The sequence below is a fragment of the Gallus gallus genome, chromosome 3 (assembly GCF_016699485.2).
Source record: "Gallus gallus isolate bGalGal1 chromosome 3, bGalGal1.mat.broiler.GRCg7b, whole genome shotgun sequence".
In the NCBI taxonomy this organism is placed as follows: domain Eukaryota; kingdom Metazoa; phylum Chordata; class Aves; order Galliformes; family Phasianidae; genus Gallus; species Gallus gallus.
This window is the reverse complement of record NC_052534.1, coordinates 4,433,252-4,450,177: the sequence shown is the minus strand read 5'-3', so window position 1 is coordinate 4,450,177 and position 16,926 is coordinate 4,433,252. Positions and strand designations below refer to the sequence as shown.

General features: G+C 46.6%; 1 protein-coding gene across 12 annotated transcripts in view; it reads right to left on the bottom strand.

The window, feature by feature from the left end:
• PPP2R5D (protein phosphatase 2 regulatory subunit B'delta) overlaps positions 1–16,926 on the bottom strand; it is a 36,666-nt gene that overhangs the window by 2,976 nt on the left and 16,764 nt on the right. For all 12 annotated transcript variants that reach the window (XM_046939352.1, XM_046939356.1, XM_040697778.2 and 9 more), the window contains 9 exons: positions 16,379–16,509; positions 15,917–15,976; positions 15,102–15,210; positions 13,911–13,964; positions 11,120–11,290; positions 9,090–9,217; positions 6,902–7,003; positions 686–758; positions 119–235 (listed from right to left, as the gene is read on the bottom strand). In XM_046939352.1, the coding sequence (XP_046795308.1) occupies positions 119–235; positions 686–758; positions 6,902–7,003; positions 9,090–9,217; positions 11,120–11,290; positions 13,911–13,964; positions 15,102–15,210; positions 15,917–15,976; positions 16,379–16,509 (945 nt within the window). The remainder of the gene's footprint in view (positions 1–118; positions 236–685; positions 759–6,901; positions 7,004–9,089; positions 9,218–11,119; positions 11,291–13,910; positions 13,965–15,101; positions 15,211–15,916; positions 15,977–16,378; positions 16,510–16,926) is intronic.

Here is a 16,926-nt window from a genome sequence, read left to right as displayed (position 1 = left end):
AGAGTAGGGGGCATTTACCCCCAGGACATTTTGAATGAGCTGTTCTGTCTGCTGGACCCTGCACTAAATGTTGTCATGCCCTGAGCAGTCTCTGGAAGCCCCCTCATCACCTACGCACCTGCACAGCCTCTGTCTCCACTGTTTTCTTCAGTAGCTGAATATCCTCTGCAGTCGGGGTCTCCGTTTCCATACAGCAGACCAGAGGCAATGATGGAGGTGCATAATACATGGGATACTGCAGATAACAGAGAACATGGGAATGAGCACATCACCCAACACCAGATTTTCTCCTCTCAGCATCCTAACAGAGCATGGCACACTTCTTCCAGTCGCCCTCTCCAGTGCTCTCAAAGGTCACAGCGTATGCAGTCAGGAAAGGAGCATTTTCTCTCATCCATTTCTGCCTGTGGCACCCAAATGAGCCACAGCACACTGCACACGTAGCCACGACCAAGAGTCCACGAATACACACACCCTGACCAGCATAATCTAGAGGTCAATGCTGCTGAAGTCCAGACTGGTGAAACACAGCCTGAAAGGGACAGACCAACACTGCAGCTGTATGCACAGGACTGGCACCAGGTGCTGCAGCCTGCTCTCATGAGATGAGGAAGCCAGCCAAGTCCCCCCCCCCCCCCCCCAGCACATTCTTTTCCATTTTGTCCCAAGTCCTGCTGCTACACACCTGAGGGTTCAGCCGGGCCAGCTCCTCTATTTTCTGCCACATTTCTTCTCGTTCCTTCATCCTGAACCTTCCCCTGCAGAGAGAGAGCGCACAAGTGTGAATTCCTGGGGGCAGCACAGCTTTCACCAACAGGAAGACAAGAATAGAAATAGCAGAAGAGCACAGGTAAGGGAAGAGCTGCTCAGCCCTTCAGAGATCTCAGTTTTCAACCTAGAGGTGAGACGGGGCAAGAAGAACAAAAGTGCTGCAGCCAGCCCAGGGAGGGAGGCGGGCAGGTGTGCTCCTCGCTCAGCCCAGAGCACAGTGTGGCAGCAGCAGCACGTGGCACAGGAACCTTCTCCTTGCCTCTGTGTTGCAGGAGCACAGCTGAGAGCCTGGTTTCTGGGGTAAACAGCTCTTCAGCTTGGCACAGACTTTGCTGCAGACCTCATGTGACCGTTCAGCTTGGCTGCTTGTAAATCCCAGGGCAGTGAACTTTCCCCCACAGAGGTGACCGTCCACCGCTCCTTGTTATTCTCTTCTACATTTTAAACCTCTGCACTAAAATCTCTGCTTCATTTCTGATTTTTAAGTTCTCTGGCTTTTATCCTAGCTACTGGTCTATCAAGAGTCCTGCCTGTCTGCGTCAAGGAAGTTCTTGTACTCTGTAATTGCCTCCAACTGTAAGAAAGGAGGCTATACATGATAATGTGGTCTCTGCCACATACGCTGTTTCCTAGTTCATAGTACAAGGTCTCTAGGGGCTCCCTGGGAAACATTTTATATGCCTGTTCCTTTTTCTGGCTGCAGAGAAGCAGCCTCATCTTCTTTAGCTTTCCAAACTTGTCAGTCTCAATGGATAAGGCAGAGGAAATCATCAAGTATTGTGCAGTTAAAGACTGATCCTGCATTACAGCAATCCAGTCAGCACTCTCTCACGTAGCCTTAGGAACAATACTTTACTCCTAAAACAATAAACTTCATAACATCAAAAGATTTTATTTTAGAAAACAAGCGCAATTACTGCTCCATTTAAGTCTCCACATTTGCAAAGAAAACACAGGTTGAATGCAACCTCACATTACTGTGCACCAGCAGGCCTTGGTCTGCAGTGACCTCTGTCAGTGAGACAGCAGAAATGAGCTGTGGAAGCAGCTGTTGGGACTGCTGTTCACTGGACCAGGATGAAAGAAAAGCAAGTAAGGGGCAGGGCAGGAATTGCCGTGCAGCCTCCAAGACACTCTTCTGTGACAAAACTGTCACCTTCCACAGGGGAGATAAAACTAAACAACGTTGTTTCCTGTAAGAGAAACAAGCCACTCCAGACATGACTTATTCTATTACAGTTCAGAATGTGCAACCGAAGCATTAAGGGTACGTGCATTTGCTTGTATTTGGTTGAAGTTTTAAAGACATACAGGGAGAAAATGGCATCTTTACAGTGACCTTCAGCAAAGAACTGAGGCATACTTTTCACGTAAACTCATCTTCCCAAGCATATGCTTGATTTTCTGAGGCTTGCCCCTGTAGTGTTCCTAAGAAGCAAATAAGTGTCATGCTGACTAGACCAACAAAGGACACCTGGTGTTCAAGGTCCACTACGGGCTGCCTGATGAAGGGGAGCCTGTTGATGAGGCTTTCTTGCTTCAGCTGTGAAGGCACTGCACTCACAGGTCTCATCTTGATAGAGGATTTCAACTGCTTGTATGTCTGGTGGGAAAGCAACACAGTGGGCTGCAAGTCATCCAGAAGTGCACTGAGGATAACTTTGTGGTCCAATTACTGAACAGAACAACTAGAGGTGAAACGTTTCTAGACTTGGTGCTCATCAGCACAGATGAGATCATTAAAGAAGTTAATAACTGAGGCACTCTGGGCTGTAGCAGTGTGCCCTGGTGGAGGTTGTGATCTTGAGGAATACGGGTCTGATGAAGAGCAGAGTCAGAACCTTGAACTTCAAGGCACCAAAGTCCCAGCTTTTTAAAGAATTACTAGATGGAATCCCCTGGAAAACCATCCTTAGAAACGTATGAATGGAACAGAGAAGGCAACTCTTTAAGGACACCTTTCTGAGAGCACAAGAGCTCTCCATTCCCCAGTAGGAGAAATACACAGAGAGGGCAGGAAACTAGCAAGGCTGAGCAAGAACCTGCTGGTCACACTGAGGGATAAGAAGAAAAAGTATAGGCTGCAGAAGCAGGGATGGGTGGCCAGGAAAAAATAGAGGAATGCTGTCTGAACGTGGAGAGTTGGGATCAGGAAAGCCAAGATGCAGAACTAGGCAAGGGATGTGAAAAGTAACACGGGATTCTACAGGTACATTGGTCAGAAGAGACAGACCGTGGAGAGTGAACCCCTGATAAATGAGAATGGAAATGAGAATGGTTCTACCCCTTCACCATTTGGACTGCTAACAATGGACACAGAGAAGACTGATGTACTCAACAAGTTCTCTGTCACAGTCTTCACTGGTAGACAGGCTTTTCATGTCTCCCACATCCTCAAACCTCTAGGTGGAAGTTGGGGGAGCAAAATCCCTCCCACTGTAACCAAAGAGTAAGTCCAGATGAAGACCATGGTGACTGGAAAAAGGAAAACATCACTCCCATTTTTAAGAAAGGTAGAAAGGAAGATCAAGAGAACTACAGGCCAGTGAGCCTCACCTCATGTCCACGCCTGGGAAGATCATGGAACAGATCCTCCTGGAAGAGATGTTACAGCACGTGTGAGGTGAGGAGGTGATCCAAGACAGCCAGCACAGCTTCACCAAGGGCAGATCATGCCTCACCAATCTGGCGGCTTCCTATGATGAAGTGATGGCATTGGTGGACAAAGAGAAGGCAACTGATGTCATCTACCAGTACTTATACAAGGCCTTTGACATGGTCCCACACTACATTCTTAGAGTTGGAGAGATATGGATTTGAAGGCTAGACTAGTTGGTGGATAAAGAATTGGTTGAATGGTCACAGCCAGAGGGCTGAGGTCAACAGATAGACACCCAGATAGAAGCTGGTGATGAGTGGTGTCCCCCAGGGGTCCATCTTGTGACCAGTGTTCTTCAACATCGTTATTTATGTCAAACAGTGGGACTGAGTGCACACTCAGCAAGTGTGCTGATGACATTAAGCTGAATGGTGCAAAAGGGATGCCATCCAGAGGAACCTGGACAAGCTTGAGAAGTGGACCCACGTGAACATAATGAGGTTTAACAAGATGTTGCACTTGTGTCGGGGCAATCCCAGATATGTGTACAGAGTGGAAAAAGATCTCCTTGAGAGCAGCCCGCTGGAGAAGGACTTGGGGGTCCTAGTGGATAAACAGCTGGACATGAACCAGCAGCGTGCATCTGCAGCCTGGGAGTCCGACAGTATCCTGGGCTGCATCAAAAGATAGGTGGCAGAAGGGCAAGGGAGGGGATTGTTCTCCTCTGCTCTGCCCTTGTCAGGCCCCACCTGCAGTACTGCATCCAGACTTGGGGCCCTAAGCAAGGGTCCACAAAAAAGGTGTGGAGCTGTTGGAGAAGGTCATGAAGATGCTCAGAGGGCTGCAGCACCTCTCCTATGAAGAAATGCTGAGGGAGCTGGGCTTGTTCAGTCTGGAGAAGAGAAGGTTGTGGGGAGGCCTCATTATGACCTTCCTGTACTTGAAGTGAGCTTATAAGCAGGAGGGGGACTGACTTTGTACACGGTCTCATAGTGATACGACAAAGGGGGATAGCTTTTAACTAGAAGAGGGAAAATTTAGATTAGATGTTAGGGAGAAAAATTTCACTCAGAGGGTGATGAGACGCTGGAACAGGTTGCCCAGAGAAGCTGTGGATACCCCCACCACCCCTGGAGGTACGTACCCCCAAGGCCCTGGGCAGCCTGATCTGGTGAGTGGCAACCAGGCGCACACCAGGGGGATTGGAATTGGATGGTCTTTAAGGTCCCTTCTAACTCAAGCAATTCTATGATTATATGGTTTGTGGAGGATCTCTCCCAGAATAATCCTCCATAAGCTACACACTGGTACTGCTCACTGTCACCTTCAACAGCAGAGAGCAGGTATAAGCTGTAAGAGGTAGAAAAAGCCTGAAAGAAATGGCAGATAGACCTCAACAAAAATAGTGCTTTGACTGTGACTTAAAATATATGTTGGTATCCAGGAGTGGGCTTCACATTAAAGAATCACAGAACATCGTGAGTTGGAAGGGACCCATGACGATCATCAAATCCAACTCCACACAGGACCACTTAAAATTCAAACCTTATGTCTGATAGCATTGTGCATTCCTTAAACTCCAGCAGCTCGGGGCCATGACCACTGCCCCAGGGAGCCTGTTCCATGCCTGACCACCTCCGGTGCAGAACCCTTGCTGCCAATCCACTGCTGTAGTAGCAACTGGCACCTACAGTTCTTCAATTTCTAGCAACCCCCACATCAGAAGGATCCTCTGAAAGACTGGGCAAGGCAGTTAGATAGGCTCTCACTGCTGCTTCCTTTTCCTACAGACTGGAAGAAGCAGTCCTTGAGAGTAGCCCTGCAGAAAAGGACCTGGGGGTCCTGGTGGATGAAAAACTGAACATGAGCCAGCAGTGTGCTCTTGCAGCTCAGAAAGCAAATGGTATCCTGGGCTCCATCAGCAGAGGGGTGGCTAGCAGGGACACAAAGGTGATTGTCCCTCTCTACTCTGTGCTTGTGAGGCCCCATCTCGGGTACTGTGTCCAGACCTGGAGCCCCCAGTACAAGAAAGACAGAGAGCTGGTGGAGAGGAGGGCCACAAAGATGATCGGGGGCTGGAGCACCTCCCCTGTGAAGACAGGCTGAGGGAACTGGGCTTGTTCAGCCTGGAGAAAAGAAGGCTGCGGGGTGACCTCACTGCGGCCTTTCAGTACCTAAAGGAAGCCTATAAACAGGAGGGGAGTCAACTCTTTGAAAGGGTAGATAACAGCAGGACAAGGAGGAATGGTTTTAAGTTGAGGGAAGGAAGATTTAGGTTGGATGTCAGGGGGAAGTTCTTTACTATGAGAGTGGTAAGGTGCTCAAACAAGCTGCCCAGAGAGGTTGTGGATGCCCCATCCATGGAAGTGTTCAAGGCCAGGCTGGATGGGGCCCTGGGCAGCCTGGTCTAGTATTAAATGTGGAGGTTGGTGGCCCTGCCTGTGGCAGGAGGGTTGGAGATTCATAATCCTCGAGGTCCCTTCCAACCCAGGCCATTCTGCGATTCTGTGATAGATGTTAAATATTTCTTCTGTCTCCACAGAAACTATACCAATAGCCCACCTTTTGGGTCCTCAAAGTACCCCCTCTCCTGAGGCAGTCTGCAGTAAGCACACACAGAGCCTCTGGGCAAGTCACAATGGAGTGCATGTGCCACTTGTTCCCAGTTAGGCCCACTTTGACTTCATGTACAGACAGCTACTGGGCTACACCTATCATTCCAGAGATACAGATGACTTCTGTCCATTCAGACCTTGGCAGCAAAACGTTGTTAACAACACCAACTTAGGAAACTGCAAAATACTAATTTCTCCATATTCACATTACCCAACCCTGAACTCCACATCTTAACTTTGCTATTTATTGCTCTTTCACAAAACAAAGCCAGCAGAAATCTGACTTGGAAAAGAAAAAGTTTCTTTCTAGCTTAATGAACTGATTCAACTCACCAACCACTCTGAACACAAGGCAGCAGAAAGAGCAGAGTTTTTTCTCTTTACTGCACCACAGCACAGATACTTGCTGAGCTAAGATTTTATCCCCACCATTTGCTCTTCGAAGTTCCAGATATTATTCCATCTTTATTACTGGAAAACTGAAAGCATCCTGTGGTGCAAAAGATGCATTATACTCTCTGCAGCAAAATTATTCAGAAAACACTTTCTAAAGCAGCAGGATTCTACAGGCATTACCAAGACATATAAGAATTTACATTTTCAAGGCAGACCATAAGCTTCTCTGTAAAGCTGAGTAGACTTTACACACTGCAGTTTATTTCCTCATGACCTAGAAAACTGTTACTCTTTTCCAAGCTACCTGCTTCAGCAGAACTGGAAGGATTATCTGATCACATGTTTAATAACTCTTTTCACCCCCACATACAGTTAATGCTGAGGAGTCCTCTACTTTTTGGTAAAATGATTTCCACCACCCTTTCATTCCCCCTCTGCCTACTGGGATCTACCAGCTGTTAGTGTATTCAAAGAAACTCCACGATGAGCTCAAGCCACTGGGCAAGAAGCTCTTACTCACTTCTGTTTCTCTGCCTTATATTGCTGTGTGCAGTCATCAAAAAGCTTTTGGTTCATCTCCATGAATAGCTTTAGTGCATTGTAGATCAGTCCATGGATTGTCCTGCAAAGAAAACAGGAAAGGAGAACAAGTCATGGTGGTATCCTCCAGATTCTGAGCCCTGAGTTAGCCCCAGCAGCAGAGATGAGAGCAAACAGTCACAGCAACTCGTGCATCACAGCACTGGCACAGATTCTCACACAGCCCCACCTCTTAGAGTGGGGAAGCCCCTTCACATAGACAGCACCTGAGACCATTACACAGAGAAAGAGATGGAGGAAAAAGAGAGAAGACCATTGGGATAGTCCTGCTCTGACTGCTCTTTGCAAGTGTAAAAACAATCACACTCAATTCCTATAGTCTGGAGACTATACGAAAGGAGAACTGGAAGAGAAAGGACTCTAAGGACCTGCTTAGGGCTGTTCAGAAGAGGGATTTACCTAATCTAGCTCTAGTACCTTCCACAATTAACCTCAAGATGCACAACATGACTTCTGTGGGCTGCCCAGTGTTTACTCCTGAGTTTTGCTACTGAGCTGCCGAAAACACAGATATCCAGCAGCCGTGGAAATGGAAAAGAGCAGAAGCAAAAAAGCTGCCTTTGTGTCAGTAACCTACATATAGGTTACGCTGTGCCTGAGCAGACTCTGTGACAAAGACCCTCCCCAGGAAATAAAAACAAGTATTCAAGCTGACTCTGAAATACCTGAGCTGTGGGAAATGATGAGACTGTAGGTCTGAGCCTTGGTGCATCTCCAGCTGTACAGATGGAATAAGGAAGAGTGCTACAGACCTGCTGGATTTATGAAGTCTGACTGACAAAACATAGGGAGGAAATGAGCTATGGGAAGGAAGAGGAGAACCTGAGGTACTCAGCCTGTGCTGAGACAAAGTGATCAGTGCTAAAATAGAGGGAAAAGAGGAAAACACCTGTAGGACCTCCTCTACCATACCAGTGCAACCGAGGCAAGTAAGAAAGGTAGAGAGAGCAAAATCAGGAATGTTGACTGCAAAAGAGAGAAACAGAACTGGCAGAGCATTTCAGATAGGAACATGAAGTCCTTTTCTGAACTCTGATCAGGTGCAGTAACACTGAGTGGGAGAGCACCTATACACACACGTCTGTGCACGTATGTGTGCCTGTCTGCATATGCATGTGTCTGCCTTTGGGTAAACGTGTGCATGCCTGGAGTGTGCATGTGTTAGTGTCTACATGTGTAGACTGACAGACACCAAATGGAAAAGAGAGCAGGACAACTCAGCTTGGAGATGTTCATACATTCACCCATTTTCAGACCAGTCTGGCCTGGTGGCTCAAGTCTGTGCTTTCTGCTACAACGAAGAGAATGAAACAGTCAAACAGCAGGCCAGTAAGGAGCAATTCTACCTCACAGCCCTGTCTTTACTACCACGGCATACTCTTAAGTCCTGTTCTTGTCCAGCCTCCACAAAAATAATTATTTTGATATTTCCATACTCTGGAATAGGAGAATATGACTTTTGTTCTTATCCATCTCCTTGTATTTTTTACAAGAAAACTTCAGGATCTCAGCTGTGGACTAAGCGCTTTCAGCTAATGCATTAAAAAGGAGTTCTACAATTTGATTTAAATGGGTAAGAAATCAGTGGAAGAAGCAATTGGAAGACAGGCTAGCAGGAAGTTTAGGGGAGAACCACAGCACAGACAAGTATGAGGGTGCAGACACAGGAGGCAATCTGACATCAAACATCTGCCTGGCTGGTTCTGCTTTCTCTATTCTCTCTGTCCTCAAGGGCAGCCAGCACTTGCATTAGACAAGTTATCCCATTACAGTTGGGTGATCATCAGCTAATAAGCAGTTAAGAATCAGCTGGAAAACCTACAGCACACCTCTAAGAGACCTGCAGCACTAGAGATATGCAGGTATCAAACCCTGGGTAGACTTGACAGTCACAATGCTGACCCTTGCAAGATGTCTGAGTCCTTACAGGCCACTGTGGTCTGCTGTGGCACCTTCCCATGCCAACACTAACAACACCCCCTCTGTCTCAGCACCTGGTGTCACCGAGTGCCATGCATCATTGCACTGTAGCAGCATGCCCCAAGATCGCTAGTAGGTCAAGCAATCCTGCATGCACAGCAAGTGCCAGGGCATGCGGAAAGACCTACTTGTTCCAGTGACTCTTGGAGTTCTTGTAGAGCGCTGGAAACATGATCGGGAGAATTTTGGCTGCGTTATCGCTGATCAGGCTCATGATATATTCGTTGTTCCAATAGTACAGTGCTCGCTCTGCCACCTGCAGTGGGAGAGAAACCCATTCTTGGAGAGGCTCCTTCCAGTAACACCTGTGGTGCACATGGAAACTGTGCAGTGCTGAGACCAGAGCTTACCACCACCCAGTTGAGGAGCAAATGCTTCCCTGCAGCACAGGCAGCAGGGCTGACCTTTGCCAACTTCTGCATGGCCATTTTTTTCCCTTTGCCTGGAGTTCTTTCCCTTATGGCATTTGACAGACACTTCTCACCTTCCTGTGGGAAAGCCTCGTGTTCTTAACCAGGCAAGTCCAACATTAATTCCAATGTTCTTTATACAACACTTGAGCACAGTAACATCATCCTCTTCAGGTCATGGCACAGACAACTCCAAGATTCCTTCACTTCCTCAGATTGTCCTCAGTAAAGCTTCACAGCTACTATCCCTCCCTGGCCTTCTCTCTAACACAGTCTCTTTGGGCATTTGAGCATGCTTCAAATACCAGGACCACAATCCATCTACCTGATTTAGCATGGGTGAAAATATGGAAAATACTGGGGCAGCCACTCTGCTCCAACACATCAAACAAATCTAGCAAGTTTCCAGATAGATTCAACCATACTTCTTCATATTTAGCTACAAATTTCAGCAATGCGGTAAACCAAGCTGATGGGTGAATTTCTGCACTTAACACTGGCTTGAGGATGAGCTAAACACCTGGGAAAAGAGGCATCTAGTCTGTTCTATATTTTGTCTGACAGAACTCACTATATCCTCTTAATATATCATTTCACATGAGTAAATGAAGTGAAACCTCATCTTGCGTTCGCTTACCTAGACTTGGTTTCCAGCTATTATATCTTGTTAAGCCTTTGTCTGCTGATTAATGCACAATCCACTTGGAGAAAACTCTCTCCCACACCAAGGCATTCAGACTTACTAAGAAGTCAATTCCCACTTTTGCTCTCTGACAAGCTGCAGCTTTACTCTTACTGTTTGGAACACCTTTGAGGTTTATTCCTCTAGACCGTGAAGTGTTCACAAGTTGTCCTTGTTTTTCAGTCCTGTTTTGCAAAGAGCCAGCAGCAGAAGAGGACTGGTATGAGGCACAGAGTGCCTCTCCTCCAGCCTTTGTCCTCTTCCATTCAAGTTCCTTCATTTCCTACTGTAGCTACTTCCATGTGCAAAGGTCTTGGGAACCAAGGGGCTAACATCAACCAAACAAGTAATCCACATCCAATTAATTTTGATCAAGCTCCCTAAGCCCTTTCCAGAGTCACTCTCTTCTGGGAAACCTTGAATTTCTATACATAACCTAGGCTGATCCCATCTTTGGCTTCTGAACACAACTTTGTACCTCACTGTATTAAAAGACAGACTGAAGGCAGTCTGCCTCACTGTGCAGTCACACCCACCTTGGGGGTAGGCTATGTCACCATTTAACACCCCACCCTGGTGTTAAATGGTGTGAGCCACGTTTCATGGAACAAGGATGAAGCAGACTACCACTTTCAGTATACCTAACCATCATCGATACTGGAATAATACAAAGAACCTTGCCTGAAGTCACTTGTGTTCCACAGCCTCTTTCATCAGCCTCAACCTAGTATCGCAGCCAGCTTGGATTTACTGTGACAGGATGACACTGGATGGATCCACACTGCATCTCCTAGACAAAACAGGAGGTGGCAGAGCACCTCTGCTCCAGCTGCTGCACAGCACAGTGCAGCAGGAGGGGATCCGCTGATCAGCTTAGTTGTCCCTTTGGATGAGATTGCTCTGTGGCTGGGTGAGGACTCTCACCACCTCCCATCACATGGCACCCCAGTACTCTCTCTAGTGGCACCACGGCATGCCACTGGTCCACAAAGATAAGCTCAAGAGCTGTGGCATAACCCTCGCATGCCAAGTCAGTCCCCTACCCACTCCCTGAGCTGGGACCCACCTGGAAGTGTGGGCTGGAGACACACTTGGCCAACTGCCTGAACAAGGGCTCCATAACTTTCACAAATTCAGATGGCTCAATCACATCCAGGATCTCTTCCAGCTCATTTAAAAACATCACCTCCTTGGGACTGTGTGTTTTCGGCCAGAACTTCAGCAAGCCCACAATCACCTGAGTAGGAAGGGTACAGACATAGCGTTAGAGACTGAAAGTTAACACAGGGTGTGAAACAAGATTGTAAAAGTCTAGTCACAACAGCAAAGGAGAGGAAGTAACAGAAGTAATGAGACTTTCTCAGAGAGTCAGGGTGAGTTACCAGGGAAGAAGGAGAAACATGAACTCTGCCAAGTTGCATACAAGACAGCTGCGCTGCCCAGGATGCTAACATTTGGTACTACCAGCACAAAGCTTAGAACTACTTCTTCCCCCAGCACACTTTAACAAGGAAGGATCAAATCAGAGTGGGCAGGGGATGCCAGATGGTGCAGAGCAACAATGAAAGATCAACCAGTAAAATCAGAAATGCTATGGAGAAGGTGATGAAGGAATCATTATTCAATATACCACAGAGCTTGAACGCTAAAAAGTACCCAGTAAGTAATGCAATGGCCACATTCAGGGCAAGCAAAAGGAAGTACCATTAAACACAAAGGTAACTGGATTACAGAGGACATGTTCTTGAGGACTTTCATCTGGAGTCCAAACATGCTCCAGAAAGGAACAGATAAGTTTATGGAGGCTAAACCTAACAATGATGATGAAATATGACAATGCAGATGCAACTTCTGTCTGAGGAAACTATTGCTTACAAGACAGCGGAGGAATATACGAGGCAAATATAGAGCTATATCCCACTTTATTTATTAATATCACTTCCTTGCCTGGCCATCTGCTTCTAGGTACTGTCAAAGGCAGGATCCATGATCTTGCAGACCTTCACTCACTTTGAGCCACCAGTATGGCGTTTACAGGAATGCTAACTGTGCAGTAACTCTACAGCCACTAGATTCAAACAATTCCTGGTAAGAGCTACTATTTTAACTCTGTACTTCAGCAGTCTGATCCTGAAGCAAACACTTGAGAGAAATTTCACCCCAGTGCAAGGACAGCAGTAGGCAAAGCAACAGCAAGATGAGGAATATTTGAGCCACCAACTCAAGGCTCAAGCAACAGTTTGATATCCTCAGCGATTGTCATCACTCAGGTCTGCTATTGAGGCAAGAGTCAGCTCCAGTGACTCAGACAATTTCTCCTACAGCTAAGGTGGTGCAAGGTGCGTTGAGTCTGTGCTCACTATTACTTAGCACATCTGAAATCTTGCTCACCTGGCAATCATTCAGGCTGCTGTAATGTAAGAGCTACCATGCTCAGCCTTACAGACCTAGTGAGATCTGGCCTCCTTTCAGCATTGGTGGCAACATCTCCTACTGCAGTCAGGGCCTTGTTGGGGCACAACCCCTGACTTCAATAACCCTGGTAATACCAAGAGTCTATTCAAAACCTTCACAAGCAGGATGTTTCAACAAAACTGTGGTAATACTGCCTTGGTCTATCTGGTGAGGACCCTATGCAACAAACCAGAGCTGTGTTTCTAATCCAGGGACCACCAGTTAAGGAAGCAGTGATGAGCTACGGAGCTCTGCTATTTGAATAAGCTTCAGAATGAATCCTGGAAGTATTAACAGACTTTCCATTTCTCTCTTATCCTTCACCCTACAGTGAGAGCTTTGACAGGAGACTGCTAGGCTGGACTTCAGCTACAGGAAGTATTCAGCTTGATCATAAAGTTACTTTACACAATTTGTTTCAGAGCAGGCTTTTAGGAACAGAGAAAACTGAGGTCATACATTTAAAAAGGAAGAAAAGAAAAAAGCAAGGAGATCTGTTTCAGCATTCTAGCATCAGAGCTGCAGAGCCAGAAAGCTGACCAGCTTCCATTGAGCACCAAAAACACACACATTTCAGCCAAAGAACAGAACGACCTCAGCTGTTATTCATTAAAATGCTCACACTTTCTGGTGCTCCCTGCTACAACGACACAAGCACATGGCCATCTGCTGTTTTGAGGTTGCGAAGCTCAGCTCTGTAGAAGACATTTCCTGGCCTGCAGTAGGTGGAGAAACATTTGTCTCTTGCCAACCCTCTGCCAAGCCAGCATATAGCCTGGCTAACACTGCATGCCTGCGTAGCCAGTAACTGGAATATGTGAGGGACACACTGCTCACACATTTTAGAACTCGCTGTTTCAACAGCACTACATCCTGGAGGCATATGTCTCCCCACTGTGACTTAACACCATGGAGTTAGCATACTGATGCTAGAGCAGGAAGAATACTTTCATCAAGAAACAGTGGCTTGCCTAAGTAGATTTCTGGGTTCCAGGTTTATGACCTCATCCTGACAGTTTTTCAGCCAAATCTGGCAGCCTGAACTCTTTACTATTTCGAAGTCTTTGCGAATTCATGCTGGTTCCACCAGGTATCAGAAAGCTATTAGTTTTGTCTCTGCAGTATCTTCACTGGCTGAAAGTTCTGCCCTGAAAGGACACTTGGTACATTTGCTCCAAGATCTGAAGCACAAAGGCAAACTTTAGCCATGTTCTTGAAGTTTTCAGGAAGGCTTGCACATGAGCAGCACTGTCCATTTTGCCCACAGGGTGCCAAGCAAGTTCAGTAAATAATCTATTTTCCCCCCAGACTCTGTAGCCTCTTTCCACACTTTCTGAACTCTAAGGAAGCTGTAAAGCTTTGGGGACTTGACTGTCATGCAGAGGTTAAGAAAGGTTACTCACCGGTTCTGTCAAGCTGCTGTCTTTCTCCAAGAACTGTACAACACAGTATGCCAACTGCAGGAGAACACATACCAAAATCAGAGCTTCCTCAAGTGTACTGGAGATGCATGTGCCACCACCACCACCCACAACTGGAAGTAACATTAGGCCCTCTACAATGCATACGACGGCTGCAGCTCCAAATGAATCCAGTTATAATCATATAATGACTTACGTTGGACGGGACCTCAAAGATCATCTAACTCCAACCCTCATGCCATGGGCAGGTTTGCCAACCACTAGATCAGACTGCCCAGGATCCCATCGAACCCGGCCTTGAATGCCTCCACTCATAACCACTCTGGGCAACCTGTTCCAGTGCCCCATCATCTTCTGAGTAAAAAACTTCTTCATAACTAACCTAAGTCTTCTCTCTTTTAGCTTAAAGACATTCCCCCTCGTTCTATCACTATCAGACTGTATAAAAAGTCAGTCCCAATTCTTCTGATGGCAAGTGGGACCTAAGACTAGGTAGGACCTGAGCTCAGTGAGTGCATGCAACCTTAAGAGAATAAAATATCTACAGTCAGCAGTCTACAGCTAATGCACTCTAATGCAAGCACAGCCACGCATATGACAAGGAGCACACCTGACTATCACCCAGTAAGAACAAGGCTGGGAGAACAGACATCACTGTTCAGCATCCATTTTTCACTTCCAAGCTCAAGTCCTGATCTTCTCCATGCTTCTCCTCTTTTATGACTTCTAAATGGCAAGAAATTAATCCCCATGCCAGTCTAGCAGTCCAGCACACCAATCTATCTGCATATCTCAGCAATGACTAACAGCTGACACATACAGAAGCTGATGAATGGAGCTCTGAATTTTACCTCTCGTTTCAGTAATGCACCAATATTTCACAATCTTCCATCAAAGAAAGGCAAAGCAGGTCAAAGCATTAAGTCAGCAGGAAGTGGAGGATACCTTCCGATCAGCCAGTAGCAAAAAGCACACTCATAATGCACACAGGCCCAGGCACCGCAAGGCTGGCACAAATCACCACAGTAAAGAGCTAGTGCAAAGCCCCAAACATCTTACAGCAAGAAGGCCATGTAATACAGTAATGCAGCCTGATGAATAGCTACAAGCAAACCTGAATAAGCACTATTGCAAGAATCACATTCTGCCCTGGGGACTTGAGGCACTTCTCACCTGTGGGTGGTAGACACTGAGAGATTTCACTTTGTGCAGTGGTAACAAGACCCTGATGAGGAACATTTTGTGCTCTTCCTTCAGAGGCAGAGCAAACCCATTGATTATGCTGAAAAGAAACAAGAATCTCATTAATTTCTTTATCCAGCAGGAACACAGTATGTCTCACCACAGAAGAATCAGTGAGATGCCCTAGCTTTCACTAGTAACTTGAGAGAATACCTACCACTTGCAGTTCCTGGGGCCCAACCTTGCAAACCATATCCAGTCAAAGCATGCTTCCTTATCAGGCATGGCAGGGAAAAGCCTCTAAAGGAGCCAAGGCTCCACTCCTTTCTGTGACAGAATAAGCCCAGGAACATTCAGACACAATTTAACAGAACCTCTAGGGAAGTCCAGCACAGAGGTAGCCCAGTCATCAAGGCTCAGCTTCAATAGAACACAATAACAGCAGCATAACAGAGGGCTGCTTCTGCTGAAAGGCAGTTAAAGCTATGGAGGAGGCTGCCCACTGCTACCATTTCTCAAGGCTGAGAGGCTCTTTTGCCTCAGCAGGCAGTTAAGTGTGGCTGGGCTCAAACTCAAAAGAACAGCAGACAGATGTGGGGAAGAGAAAGCTATCACTGCATTTGTCAGCAGGCTGGAAAGCACTATGTACTTCACCAGAGTGAGATTCTCTGAAAAAGGTACCTCCTGCAAAACCAGCTGGAAGAGGGCACTACTAGCTCACCCAGCACACTGAGCTAGGACATCTCACCCATCTGTGAGACACATCACCCATGTGAATCCTCTGGGACTTACAAGACCATCTTTACCTTCCTAGGATCTCCAGCAGCTCTGCAATCCCATTGTGATGCTCTGTTTCATAGATGAACCTGAAGAGAGAAGAATGTCATTGCCAAACACTGGATCCAGTCTGATAAGGAAAAGGAAGAAAAAACAATGGAGAAGGGTATTCTAGAAAACAGAACTCCGAAAAGACAGTTCAAGATGTGAAAGACAGATGCAAATAGTCTATTCATAGCTCCCTGATCAGCACAACTTCAAAGAAGCTAACATTCACCAATCCCAACATTTGCTATGAATGCTGAAGACAGCACTACCAAACCTTTGCTGCTCTTAGGCACAGAGCAAGAGTATCCATACCAGAACAGAATGATATAACTAAGTTACTTGGCTAATTAAAGCCTAGATCAGAGATAGTCTAATGTTCAGAATTTATCTCACTGGGTTGTACCAACCATTCATCAGGCCAGTGTCACTAGGAAACACCTCACCTGTAAAATATATTGTTGATCTGCCGTCTCACATATGCTCGCAGACCCAGGAACTTCCCATAGATCCTGTGCAGAATAGTCTTTAGGAAGTCACGTTCTCTGGGGTCTTCACTGTCAAAGAGATCCAGCAGCTGTGGGGACAGAAATTCAGTGTCTACACACGATTGTCTGGATGAAGCTATGAGCAATACTAGGCAGTGCTCCTACTCAGCAAACGTGGCTCCTCCAGTCAAGAGATGCCTTCAGCACTCTGAGTACAGTGGTCACCTCCCTAGCCACAAGATGGTACCATCAGCACTCTCATCTTCTAAAGCACAGCAATGGCCTGGACACTACCCAAAACCATGTGTTCTCATGCTCTCCCTGCAAAGCCCCCAGTGCCCATCTCCCACCTACACAATGAGAACGAATTCCAGAGACTACAGCTTGCACACATTCTTGCCCAGCTCTCATAGTTCTAGCTGTTCCTTCAAGACATTAGATAATGAAGGTTTTCTTTCTTATATCTCCTTATTAAGCCAGACTATTTGCATAAGACTTCGGCAAAA